Source organism: Thermothelomyces heterothallicus, assembly GCF_042370625.1.
Source record: "Thermothelomyces heterothallicus CBS 202.75 unplaced genomic scaffold P884_scaffold_8, whole genome shotgun sequence".
Lineage (NCBI taxonomy): Eukaryota > Fungi > Ascomycota > Sordariomycetes > Sordariales > Chaetomiaceae > Thermothelomyces > Thermothelomyces heterothallicus.
In genome coordinates, this window is record NW_027192569.1 from 840790 (window position 1) to 853066 (window position 12277).

Here is a 12277-nt window from a genome sequence, read left to right on the forward strand (position 1 = left end):
TTCCTCTTTTGCGGTCGGGCGGTTTGTCTCCACAACTACATCCACGGCAACTTGGCCGAGTGGTCTAAGGCGACGCACTCAAGGAATCCCTTCCCCCTTGAAAAGGGGCTGCATTGCGTTCTCGCAAGAGGCGTGAGTTCGAATCTCACAGTTGTCAGTATCAAGCCTGGTGAGGCAGGCTTCGCTTTTTGGCCTGTAACGAGCAGCTACGAGCAGCTACTTTCTGCACGCCTGCAAACAACTTTGGTTTGGCGTCAGTCAGTCTTGTTGTGGTTTCGCTGTCCAGACCAGGGAGGCATCGAGCCTCTGCCGTTAAATCAAGAAAAAACGATCTGACTAGTAGTAGACAATATTTCTCCTGATCTGGCCGCCAGAGTCGATCTCGTGGCACATACGGTTTTAAGGAGACAGTCGTATCAGCACCGGAACCACTGGCACCCCACTTTTTGCGCAGTCTTCCAGAAATCTAAGTATGTACATGTACATACATACATACACCGAGTGATCCCAATCAATCTTCGGTTGCAATACCGAGGCGGGGATTGTGTCACGCACAGCAGCCGGTGGAGGACTTCCGCGAATTGGGCTATTTATCCTTCGAAATGGTCTCCCCAATGAGAGTCGGGCTTGGCTACCTCCCACTACTGGCGTGTACGGAATACAAAGCTGTAAGATACCCGAAAAGGAAACGGAGCACTTCAACTACCGGCTGTTTTTGGTGGCATTTCGCGCCACGGACTTCCTGCGGCCCGAACAGGGGCTTACAACAGAGACCGGGTATTTGAAACCATGCATAGACCAGGGTCATAGACATTACTAGAGGTCTTCTGGAAGACGTCAAGACACTGACGAAGAAGTCTATTCCACCCCAACCCCGCAGCATCCGAATCGTTCCTGCTGCTTGATCCTTACAAGCGCGCCAGTCAGACTAGGGCATCATGTCCTGCAAGTGTCCATCAGCTGGAAGGGAAGAGAGCAGGTTCGGGGGGGGATCATGAAGATATAAAGCGACCTTAACCCCCCGAGTCCTCGAGACCGATTCGAAGACTTCCAAGTTAGACATCCAGGCGCAGCTAGGTCTAGACGACTCACACCCTGTACCAACCACCACCATGCATATCTTGAGCTTCGTCTCGGCCTTCAGCCTGGCCAGCCTGGCCCTGGCAAGCCCAGTGGAGGTGGCGGAGCGTCAAACCCAAAAGCTGAGGATTAGTACGTGAGCCCGCAAGGCCTGCGGGTTACACGACTCCGATCCGACTCCCGATCGGTTGCTAACAGACAAGCAGTGCCTCTGGGCGACAGCATCACCGAGATCACCTGCTGGCGCGCCTTCGTGTGGGACCAGCTGGCCGAGGCCGGGCTGGCCGACCAGGTGCAGTACGTCGGGTCGCAGAACAGCAACCCGCAGGGCTGCCAGCCCCAGACCGCCAACTGGGACCAGCACCACGAGGGCCACTCCGGCTGGCTGGCTATCGACATCGCCAACAACTACCTGGCCAACTGGCTCCGGAGCACGCCTGCCGACATTGTCATGTTTATGCTGGGCACCAACGATGTCGTGCGCGGGCACACTACGGACGAGATCATCAACGCCTACACCAAGATGGTCGAGATCATGCGGGCGGCGAACCCAAACACCAAGATCATTGTACGTATGCCACCCAGATGCTTCGTTACAAGGATTGGGTATGCCTCCCTAATCAGCGCGGAAGCGGCTGACCGAACCCTCTCTTCCCCAGGTCGACCTCGTCATCCCGCTCCCCTTCTCCAACGGCCCGATCCAGGCGATCAACTCGCGCATCCCCCAGTGGGCCGCGGGCCTCAACTCGACCGAGTCGCCCGTCGTCGTCGCCGACTGCTACCAGGGCTTCACCTCCTCCATGCTCCGCGATGGTGTGCACCCCAACCTCGAAGGTGACCGCCTCATCGCCTCGCGCGTCGGTCCGCTGCTGCTGGATTACGTCAAGCAGTCGCTGGGTCAGTAAGGCCAGGGTTGTTTATGGGAGGAGAGCGTAAGGGACATGAGCCATTCTGCTAGGCGAGGATGCGCTCTCATTGATGAGTGGATAGCTAAAAACATTTGGACGTGAGCAATGATAACTTTCATTACTCGTGCAATATTTCAGTATCCCGGCGGCCCTGAGGAGAAAGGGATCCTTACCGGTTCCTTCGCCGTTGTACCCGTCCTACCGGAATTTCCGGCACTTGTAATTATTATAATTGCCTAAACGGAATTTTAGAACAGCGCAAAGTAAACCTTTCGTGCAGCGGTGCTTGAATTTGATATCTGGAACGTCAATATCAGCAGATCTCAACAAGAGAAAGATTGTGCGGTTGTAAGGCGCTGTTCTTGATTACATGCTTTCGGAGTTAGTTATTCGGTCTAAATATTGAAAAGCACTCGCATCGACTTCCCAGCATTTTAACGGTAATATTCTTGAACGTGCTGTCACACCCCCGGGAATAATTAGCGCCCATCCAAATCGGGTATAATAGCGGCACGTCTTAACCCCCAGCGCGCCTGTGACATAAACAAGAGCCTATCCTCCGACGTCCCTTTCTTGTACTCTCGACTTCCTCCCTTCCTTTCCCTCACTCTATACCCTGTCTCCTCGAATACGTACATCACGTACGCCTCTTTAATCCTCATTTCGCAGATCCGCTAGGTGTTGACATGGTGAACTTCGATAGTGTAGGGGGGTTGCAAATATTCTGTCCTGATTCAACAACAACGCCACAGCACGGTGAATTGAACTGTAGCCGTCAAGGAACACATTGTTCGTGTCATTTGCATCGAAAAGCGTAACTAAATATGGCTATTACAGGATTCTCCTGTCAGAGCTGGCTGACCCACTGCCGGATACGGCGAGCCAGGGTTCAATATGTAATTATGTACTAAAATTACTTAGAAAGCTTCTTCCAGTGCCTCCGGCACTTGAGAATAATCAACGAACATTATCATCAATTCTGAGGCTCATACAAGAGTTCCGGCAGTGCCTGCCACGGCGCTTATACCGCTGTGGTTGACCTGATTGCGGCACCTCCTGCCGTGCTCGAGCAATGGCTCTGATCCATCAGCTTACCTCTTTATGGCGCCTGGCCGGTGGCGCAGCCGCGACCAACGAGACATCGGTGCCTGGGGTCTATCTCCCGATCCTTTATATAGTAAGCTTGCCGCGGTTGGCCTTCCGGTCAATCCTCCAGACTCCAGTGTTCGTATTGCACAGAAATGGTTTGTTGCCCAATGCTGCTCTCCGCCAAACGGGCGATCATCGCAACCTGCGCCATTGCAGCATGCGTGACCCTGATCAGTTTCAACCGACTCCGTCTCGTCACGGCGGCGAATCAACGGTCCACGGAAGCATGGGGTGGGCTGCAGCCGCACTGGACGACCGAGCAGGAGGAGCCGCGGTTTGCGTACGTGCAGTATGCGACGGATATCAACTACTTGTGCAACGCGGTAGGCAGCACCCGACCGGGACGGACCTCTCTACATCCACTAAAGCCATTCAGATCATGAACTTTGTGCGTCTCGACCGGCACGGAGCGCATTTTGATCGGGTGTTGATCCATCCCCGCGATTGGGCCGAGGTTCGTCAGCACGTCCCATTACGAAGCACAAACAGAACGCTAACAACCATCTAATTAGCCCGGCGACAGCCCCGAGCAGATCGCCCTGAGCCGGATCCGATCGCAGTACCCGCACGTCCAACTGCGCCCGGTCGAGGTGCTGTCGACGTCGGCCGGCGATCCCACCTGGCACAAGAGCCTGACGAAATTCCACGCGTTCGCCCTGACCGACTACACGCGCGTGCTCGTCTTCGACTCTGACTCGATGGTGCTCAACAACATGGACCACTGCTTCCTCGCGCCGCTGGCCCCGGTCGCCGTCCCGCGCGCGTACTGGCTCCACAACGCCTCGTCTTCCAGCAGTATCAAGGACCAGATTCTCGCCTCCCACGTGATGCTGATCGAGCCCAGCCAACGCGCCTTCGAGCGGATCGTGGCCGAGGCCCGCTCGTCCGGCGCCTTCGACATGGAGGTGCTGAACGCCCTGTTTGCCGACTCGGCCATGATCCTGCCGCATCGCCGGTACGCGCTGCTCACGGGCGAGTTCCGCGCCAAGGACCACCGCCAGTACCTGTCCGAGGACCCAGACGCGGAGTGGAACGCCACGGCCGAGGTGGCGCGCGCCTATCTGGTGCACTTCAGCGACTGGCCGCTGCCCAAGCCGTGGCTGCCGCGCTCTCCGGAGCAGTGGGCGGCGGCCCTGCCGGCGTGCGGCGATGGCGAGGAGGATGCCGAGCGGCCAGATCGGCCGCGATGTGCGGATCGCTTCATGTGGACGGGATTCTATGAGGATTATGATCGGGACCGGCGGGAGGTTTGCGCGCCGTTGGGTATGACTGGAGGGAGCTAGATACGCGTGCATCGGGGAGAAGAACAGGTCTGTGTTATCCCCGGTAGGCCTGCTCACCACGGCCCTTCCCGGATGTGATCCGGCTCCTGCGCCATCTCGAGGACGGAGAATGTAGTGGTTATACAGGGTTCTATTATGTGGTTAGATTAGACTAGGCGTCTGGGTAACTACAAGTTCTAAATCATTATATACTGTAATTAGAGCTTATGATTCTTCTCTTCCTATTGCGGTCTGACCAAGGCTATGGTATTAGTACTAGTTTCCATATGATCTGTAACCTAGTGTCATCTCAAAATAAATTACCTTAGTGTATATTTTAGAGATTAAAATAACAATATTAAATAATATTATATATTATTAAATAAAGTACCTCGATCAGGAGTACTATTGGTGGTTAGGGCCGCCTATAATGCTCTATGAAATTTATAGGACCACTATATATAACAGTAGGTTAGAGAGTATATAGTAGGTAGCTGGTCTTAAGAAGGTTAGCTAGGAGATAGATCTTAAAAGACTTAAAGCTATCCTAAGACAATTACCTATCATACTATAGTAATTATAAGCAAGATACCTGATAAATAGTACCTTGTAGATGCTTTCATTAGATAATCATATGTTTTCCTCGTCCTTTTAAGCTCAGAGCTATAATTTCAGCAAAAACTAAACTCCGGTACGGGGAGTCGAACCCCGAGCTTCGCGGTGAAAACGCGATATGTTAACCGTTACACTATACCGGAATTACCCCGCTGACCCACTGAGATCCGCGATTGGATGGGAGCTGGAGCAGCTTGTAGACTTCTAAGAAGGAAAGAACGATCGAGGAAGACCACAGAGAAAGGCACGATCGAGCCTGCCTACTGAATCAGAAAGTTCACCTTGGTCGCACTTTCCTGATATCCATACCCACACATCATCTAGCATGATTTTAAAATTGGCTATGTCTAATCATGCTCTGCAACCGTACATAATATCTACATCATCACAAGTTATCTGTTGATTCATGGTTTTGTCTACTCCGGACGGGCATCGCAACACGAGTTGACCCAACACGAGACTAAAAGTGCTTGGAATTGAAGTTTTCCTCTTCCCCCATTACACTTTCTGCCGTGTTAAATTTAATTTTTTTTCCCGTTCGGGTCATTCCAGAGCCACGTTCTTCGCTGCCGCCTTAGCCCTGTCCTGTGTCTCGTCTATCGACTTTCCCTTGCCCTGGCCGTGTTCGGTTTGCGCAGGCAATACAATAGATTACGTTAACCCTGGCCCCGAACGGTGTCAATCCCGGCAAGAATTCATTATAAGAAGGGGAGGAGCAAGCAGGACTTACCAGATTTGCAGGGCAGGATTTCGTCCCCATGATTGGAAGTTGCCTTAAGTTATTACCTATCACAGGATCCCGGTTAATCAGCGGTATTTCGCAAGCTGCGGGGGCCTGGATGCTACTCTACCAAGTAGAGTAAGTCAGGGTCAGACTTCGCGTCCTAAATCATCATCCACCATTCATGCTGGGGCCGCAAGTCGCATTCTTCAACCCAAGCTTTGAACCTGGACACCGACGACATGGGAGAGAATTCGAAAGAGTTTGGTCACCTATGGCAGCCGCAACCACATTCTCAGGCGGCGAGTTCGAGTCGCCGACAAGGCTCGAGGTGGCGCTCCCCACTCGGCGGCATACATGTATTGGCGAGCCTCATCGTCCTAGGCTGCCTCGCCAACTTCCGGTACTTCGCCGCTACCAAGACGCCAGGAGTTACCTTCGATGAGCCGGCTCCCTCCCTCAAGGATCCCATGAACCCATGGGAATCGGTGAGTTCTACACTTTCTTCTCCATCTCATCCAACACCGCCCGAGATTTGCAAACAAATCATCAGCTGACACTTGCTGGCCTTGTCCAAGATCACCCCGAGCCCCGACTTGGCCTGGCACACCTGCTACACCGCAATCAACCCTTCCTTCCTCTGCGCGCGCCTGACCGTGCCCATGGATTACGCGCACGAGAACGACGACCCGGACGGGCTTAAGGTCCACCTCGCCCTGGTCCTTCTCCCGCCAGCATCCCAGGGCCAAACCCCGTCGAACCACACCACTACGGATCCGCCCAGGAAGGCACCACTCCTGATCAACCCGGGCGGGCCCGGCGGCTCGGGAGCCTTCCTCGCCCTCCTCATGGGCCCTTCCCTGCAGCGCGCCCTCGGCACTGATCAACCCATCCTCGGCTTCGACCCCCGCGGCGTCGGGTTCACCACGCCCGTGGCCGACTGCTGGGCGGCTCCGCCACCCCCTGACGCGTGCGACGACGAGAATGGCGGCGGTGGCGGCGGCGGTGGCGGCGGCGCAGGACCGGCGTGCGAGGACGACGCGGCCAAGGGCCTGCTGCGCCGGGTCGAGTGGGAGCAGGTCAACGCCGCGTACGGGCTGGTCGGGGAGAGCGAGGCGGCGACCCGGTACCTCGAGGCCGGGCACCGCGGCGTCAACGCGCTGTGCCGCAGCCGCGACGACCGGCACGGCGGCACCAGCGGCCTGGCGTGGTCGGGAACGGGGGAGGTCGCGCGGGACATGGCGAGGATCGTTGACAAGTGGGACGAGTGGGTCGACCGGGAGGAGGAAGAGGCGGGCGTGGCGGCGGAGCGGGAGATGAGGGGCAAGCTGGTCTACTGGGGCTTTTCGTACGGGACATACCTCGGCGCCACCTTTGCGAGAATGTTCCCCCACCGGGTCGGGAGGCTGCTGCTGGACGGAGTAGTCGACGCCGAGCTGTACGAAGAACCGGTGTGGGAGGAGAGCCTGGTGGACGCGGACAAGGTGCTGGACGAGTTCTTCCGCTACTGCGCGGCGGCTGGGCGGGACTGTGCCCTCTACCGGGACGGAGACCAGGCGGACGACGTGCGGAGGAAGTACGAGGCGGTCATGGAGAGGCTGCGGACCAGCCCCGTCACCTTCATCCACCCGGACTACTTCTACCCGGTCATCCTCCGGGAGAGCCTGGTTAAGCAGCTGGCCTTCGCCGTCCTGTACTCACCGATCCAGGGGTTTCCCGGCCTCGCCTGGATTCTCGACTGCATCTACGAGGGCAGGTACAAGCAGCTCAGCGCCATGTTCCAGGACGCCGAGCTGATGTGCTCGGTTCCCGGAAACAACTTGCTCATGGGTCTCAAGACGGACGCCCAGCGCGCCATCATGTGCAGCGACAAGCGACAGCCCGTAAGCCGACCCTTCCCCTATCTCCCTACTCTGATCCCCACCCTTAAACTTTGGGCCGCTAACCAAGACATTTTCTTTTTTGAAGGTAAACATGACCGTACCCGATTGGGAGGCAGAGCACAAGAAAATGGCCGAGCTCTCCCAGTTCGCCGGCATCTGGATGGGCCTCATGATGCAGTGCAGCGGCTGGGACATCTCCCCTCCGCACAGGGCTCCCATGGGGCCCTGGACTTCCTCGCGGGGCCAGTTCGAGACGGCCAACCCGATCCTCTTCCTCTCCAACACGCACGACCCGGTCACCCCGCTCCGCGCGGCCGTCAAGATGGCGCTCAAGTTCAAGGGCGCCGGGCTGCTGGAGCAGAAGTCGCTCGGGCACTGCACCGTCTCGACCGTGTCGAGGTGCACGACCAGGGTAGTGAGGGAGTACCTCGCGTCCGGCAAGGTGCCGCCGCCGCCCGCGGCGGTGGACGGCAATTACACCGGCGAGTGGATGCGGTGCGACGTGGACGAGATTCCCTGGAGGCCGGCGGACCCGAAGCTGGCTGCATCTCTGGAAGACGAGGAGCGCGACATGATCGACGCGTGGCGGCAGCTGCGCAGGACGTTGGATAGCATGGAGAGGTGGAACGTGGGGAGGTGGGGAAAGGGGATGGACGGAGAGACCGTCATGGAGTTGTTCAGAGAGGTTAAAATTGTACTGGCTGAGTAATTTAGCCGCTCTTTTGTATATATCTAGGCACGTACAAATATATACAACGGCGGATTGTGCAATTTATGGTATCCGAATCTCCGCGAAGTATTAATACTCGTGATTGTGAACGGCGAGCGGAACTCCCGAATCACCATCTTCACTCTCCCATTCCATTACTCGTACATTTCGACCTAATTAGGTAATTATAATTAATATGTCAAGAGCCAGAGATGCACAACATCATACAAACCACGTGATAATACTTTTATTGCAGCAGCCCATACAATTAAGCCCAAATACATGTCTCAACTCGGAGACCCGTCCCGTCAAGAAAAGGATATCATCCGGTAAACCCCCTTCCCATTTTTGATTTTGGTTTCAGACCGTATTGATTACCAAACGCCCGAGGAAGAAGAAGCCAACCCTCAACCCAGAAACTTGGAGTCTCCCTGCTGAAACAACCAATCCCTATTCGCATCCACCATAAAATCCGTGATATTGAACTCGCCCGGCACGCCGGGCATGGCGCTGCCGCCGGCCTCCATCCCATTCCCCGTCCCATCCCCGCCCGCGCCCGTGCCCGTGCCCGGCCCGACCGGCAGCCGGGGCACGTTGAAGAAATCAAAGACGTCCAGGTACTCGAGCTCGTTCGGCGCCGGCGTCCTCGACAGGGGCGTGGCGCTCGGGAACCGGCTCTGCCACCCGCCGTTCCCGCCCCCGTGGCCATTTCCGCCACCGTTGGCCGTCGGCGGCACATGCCTCGGCTGGCGGCTGATCAAAAAATCCAGGTCGAAGGCGGTCCGACGCATGTCCGCCAGGATCTTGACGCTCCCGGGGACCTCCCCGCCGCCCTGGCGCTCGCTGTCGCGGTGTTCGTCCAGGACGCGGGTCAGCAGGCTGCAATACCGGGCGGCGACCGGCCAGTACCGCCCCATCTCGCGGAGGGTATCTACGAAAAGGCCAATCTGCGGGCTCAGCTTGCGCTCGACCGTGCTGCCGTGCACGAGGAGGACGCGCGCGGCGACCCACAGCGTGAACGCGAACGGCGGGCCGAGCTTGACGAGCAGGCCGTTGTTGACGACGAACTCGCACAGAGCCGAGATGTTTTCGACGGCCGTGTGGCAGCGCTGCGACGCCGAGTACGACGGCGTGAAGATGGGCGAGCGGGTGGTCGGGTACGCGGCCGACGAGTGCAGGCGGATGACGGCCGTGTGGTACGTGGCGTGCAGCATGACCCAGCCGCAGTTGAGCGTCTTGGCCGACGCGGGCTGGAAGAGCTTCGCCATGTTGCCGTACTCGCCAGGCAGGCCGAACTTCCAGCTCGCAAGCATGTTGTCGAGCTCCTTGTAGCGCATCTGCCAGGTCTCGACGTCGGAGAGAGCGCTGATGTCGACGGGCTGCTTGAGAAACTTGTGAATCTTGGAGAGGATGCCGAGGATCTCGATGTAGTAGCTGAAGGCGCCGAGATTCTCGGGCTTGTCGACCTCGTGTTCCGGAGCGCCGCTGCAGTTGCCGGGCTTGGGATCGTCAGCCCGGAACCAGCGGGTTTCCACTTTTTGGTTCTTCATCCACAGGTCGTCCCGGCACGGCAGGGTCCGGTCGATCTCGCGGTCGTCTATACCAAACTCGAATGCTGTAGCGATGGTCGCATACCGATCCAGCAGATACACCATCCAGAACAGCCTCCGTCTCGACTCCTCCTCGATGAAGTCCCTCGGCTCCGGCAGGATCATGGCGCGCAGCGTGTATATGGACGTGTAACCGGGCGCCACCGAGAAGGAGTTGCTCTCGACGGCTAACCCGAGCTGCACGACGGCCCGAGTGATGAGCGCCATGATGTTCCAGCCCGGCGGTCCGTTACTGCTACCGCACAGGTCCAATGCGAGGATCACCAGCGCCTGCAACGACTTGACCGACAGGTGCTCCATACCGTAGAGGAGCACGCGCTGCTTCGAGGCGTCGTGGTAGCGTTTCCGACTCTCCTCGGTCAGGCGGGCGTCGGTCGAGTATCGCAGAGCCGTGGCGACGATGGCGTGCAGCAGGAGCTTGTCTTCGTCGTCGATCATGGACGGCCCAAAGAGCGAGTCCAGCGTGGTCTTTCGATGCAGGATAGGACACCAGGTGTTGACATGCTTGAAATAGAGGTCCACCAACGCATACAACAGGTCATACGGCGGGAGTTCCTGCTCCGGGGCCATGTGCGCCGAGTGTTGGGTGGCGGCCGAAGGCGACTGCAACTGCGCGGCACGTCCGGCGCTGTAGTACTCCTGAGCTACGGCGCTCGGCGGCATTGCTGCCTGCATGTGGCTGGGCGGCGAGATGCCGCTGACGGCGGGAGGGGCGGGAGGGAAGGTGTCGTGTACCGAACCGGCAGACAAGCCGAAATCGATCGACGTCGAGGGCTTCTGGAGGAACAGAGCCGTCTCAGCCTGCGGGGTCCGAATCGTGTCGTGTCCGGGGCGCCCAAAGATCGGGGGGATCGCCTCCCGCGGGGTTCCTTGGTCGCTGGGTATGCTGGTATTGCTGCCCCGGACGCTCGGAGGGGCATGATGTGTGAGGCCGGTGCCAGCACTGCCGTTTCCGCTGGCCGGGCTGTTGTTGGAGGTCAGGGCCTGGAGAATCTCGGCGTGAACCCGAAGCTTCTCCTCGAGCTTGTCGAGGCGCTGCTCCAGCTCGCGGCCGTACCCAGCGCGCAACCCCGGCTTCTTCCTCTCCTTGTACTCGCAAAGCGCGCCATTGCGGCTGCACCACCCACACGACGGTTGCCCTCGGTCGCATTTGACCTGTGGCGGTCAGCTTTGAGTAACCAAAGTACCGGAAGGTAGTAGATGTCTTAAGTCGATAAAAGATAAGAATAGACCGAGACCTACTTTCCGCTGCTTGCACAGCTCGCACCTAGGCGGCGTCAGCATCCGACTGCGCTTCGCGCGACAGCGGGCAAGAGCTGCTGTTGCGAACAGCTACTTACGACACGGAGAGGGGCCGCTTGCGCTTGCCGAGGCGGGTCTCCTCGTGCTGGTCGTCGTCGTTGTCGAGGTCGTCGGCGCTGTTTTGGCCATCATCGCTCCCCCCCGGGGGATCAGGATGCCGGGGCGGTTGCGCGTGTGCGGAACGCGGCGATGACTGGTGGCCGTTGTACCGGGGGGTGGTTTGGGCCTGCATCATGCCTGGGCGCCAATCGCGCGACTGATAAGTCGCTCTCACCCACGAACGAGGAGGCTGGTCTAGGGGGGAGGGGGGCACAGCGCGAGAAGCGAATCTCGGGATCGGAAGGGGGGCGAGTGGAGCGGCGCGAGGGCTCGATACGATCAACGCCGAGCCCGAGCTTTGGTCGATTGTTTCGGGTATCGGAACCGAGTGCCACGTGCCGGAAACGACTGCGTATTCCGACCTCTAGCATGCACGGCCGCCACCTCCCTCGCAATTTTGCGGCCAACGAGCTGGCACAGGGTGGGAGCCGATGCTCCGTCGAGCGGTTCGGGGTAATGTTGAGTAGAGGAGCGAGCACGGGGGAGCGGTTGTGGAGAGACTCTCGGCCGTTTTATCGCGGTCATCCGAAGTCCGGCCGCATGGCTCGTGCACAGCGCCATGGCTGCAACTTTCCCGCTTTGCCGCACCCCCAAAATGTGGGGAAGCGAGCTTGGCGGGGTGCGGGCTCACGAGGGCAAGCACGCGCGCATGCGAGGCAGGTGCTGACAGATCGCCTTCCAGGCAATGCCACTGTTGCCCCCCGATGCTCGTTATCTGAGATTATCCGGCGCATCCAATATTCCAATTCTGTGTTTCACACTCCTTTCTTCAAGTGCACCCAAGCAGCTCGAGGCATGAAGCGCTTAGAATTGGAACCCCACACCGCCAATATAATTTCAGAGCACACTATGCCCGATGCAAGGCCTCTGCTACTTGTTCTAGACGGGATCAGTGGTTCAGGGTCATCCATTCGCCTCGTGGGTAACCGCAGACACACA

At 58.0% G+C, this 12277-nt stretch overlaps 4 protein-coding genes and 2 non-coding genes across 6 annotated transcripts; 4 read left to right on the forward strand and 2 right to left on the reverse strand.

Moving 5' to 3' along the window:
* The first annotated feature begins 45 nt into the window (after positions 1-45).
* P884DRAFT_t65 lies at positions 46-157 on the forward strand. Its single transcript has one exon. It is a non-coding gene; the product is annotated as a tRNA-Leu (tRNA).
* Positions 158-1087: 930 nt separating this feature from the next.
* On the forward strand, positions 1088-2184 carry P884DRAFT_258482 (carbohydrate esterase family 3 protein). Its single transcript, XM_069441238.1, has 3 exons — positions 1088-1212; positions 1287-1648; positions 1740-2184. Exons 1-3 carry the CDS (start codon positions 1113-1115, stop codon positions 1983-1985), a joined length of 708 nt encoding a protein of 235 aa, XP_069298575.1. The 5' UTR covers positions 1088-1112; the 3' UTR covers positions 1986-2184.
* Positions 2185-3244: 1060 nt separating this feature from the next.
* On the forward strand, positions 3245-4420 carry P884DRAFT_197718 (glycosyltransferase family 8 protein; the record flags this gene model as incomplete). The annotated part of the gene is made up of 3 exons (XM_069438086.1): positions 3245-3460; positions 3514-3591; positions 3650-4420. 3 exons carry the CDS (start codon positions 3245-3247, stop codon positions 4418-4420), a joined length of 1065 nt encoding a protein of 354 aa, XP_069298576.1.
* Positions 4421-5085: 665 nt separating this feature from the next.
* On the reverse strand, positions 5086-5157 carry P884DRAFT_t69. The gene has a single exon. It is a non-coding gene; the product is annotated as a tRNA-Glu (tRNA).
* Positions 5158-6205: 1048 nt separating this feature from the next.
* P884DRAFT_276933 (TAP-like protein-domain-containing protein) lies at positions 6206-8327 on the forward strand (the record flags this gene model as incomplete). The annotated part of the gene is made up of 3 exons (XM_069443017.1): positions 6206-6223; positions 6314-7618; positions 7704-8327. The coding sequence occupies 3 exons, from the start codon at positions 6206-6208 to the stop codon at positions 8325-8327; spliced, it is 1947 nt and encodes a 648-aa protein (XP_069298577.1).
* A 150-nt stretch (positions 8328-8477) lies between these two features.
* Positions 8478-11750, reverse strand: P884DRAFT_222063 (fungal-specific transcription factor domain-containing protein). The gene is made up of 3 exons (XM_069439510.1): positions 11278-11750; positions 11180-11204; positions 8478-11092 (listed from the first exon to the last, which is right to left on the reverse strand). Exons 1-3 carry the CDS (start codon positions 11472-11474, stop codon positions 8735-8737), a joined length of 2580 nt encoding a protein of 859 aa, XP_069298578.1. The 5' UTR covers positions 11475-11750; the 3' UTR covers positions 8478-8734.
* Positions 11751-12277: the final 527 nt, after the last annotated feature.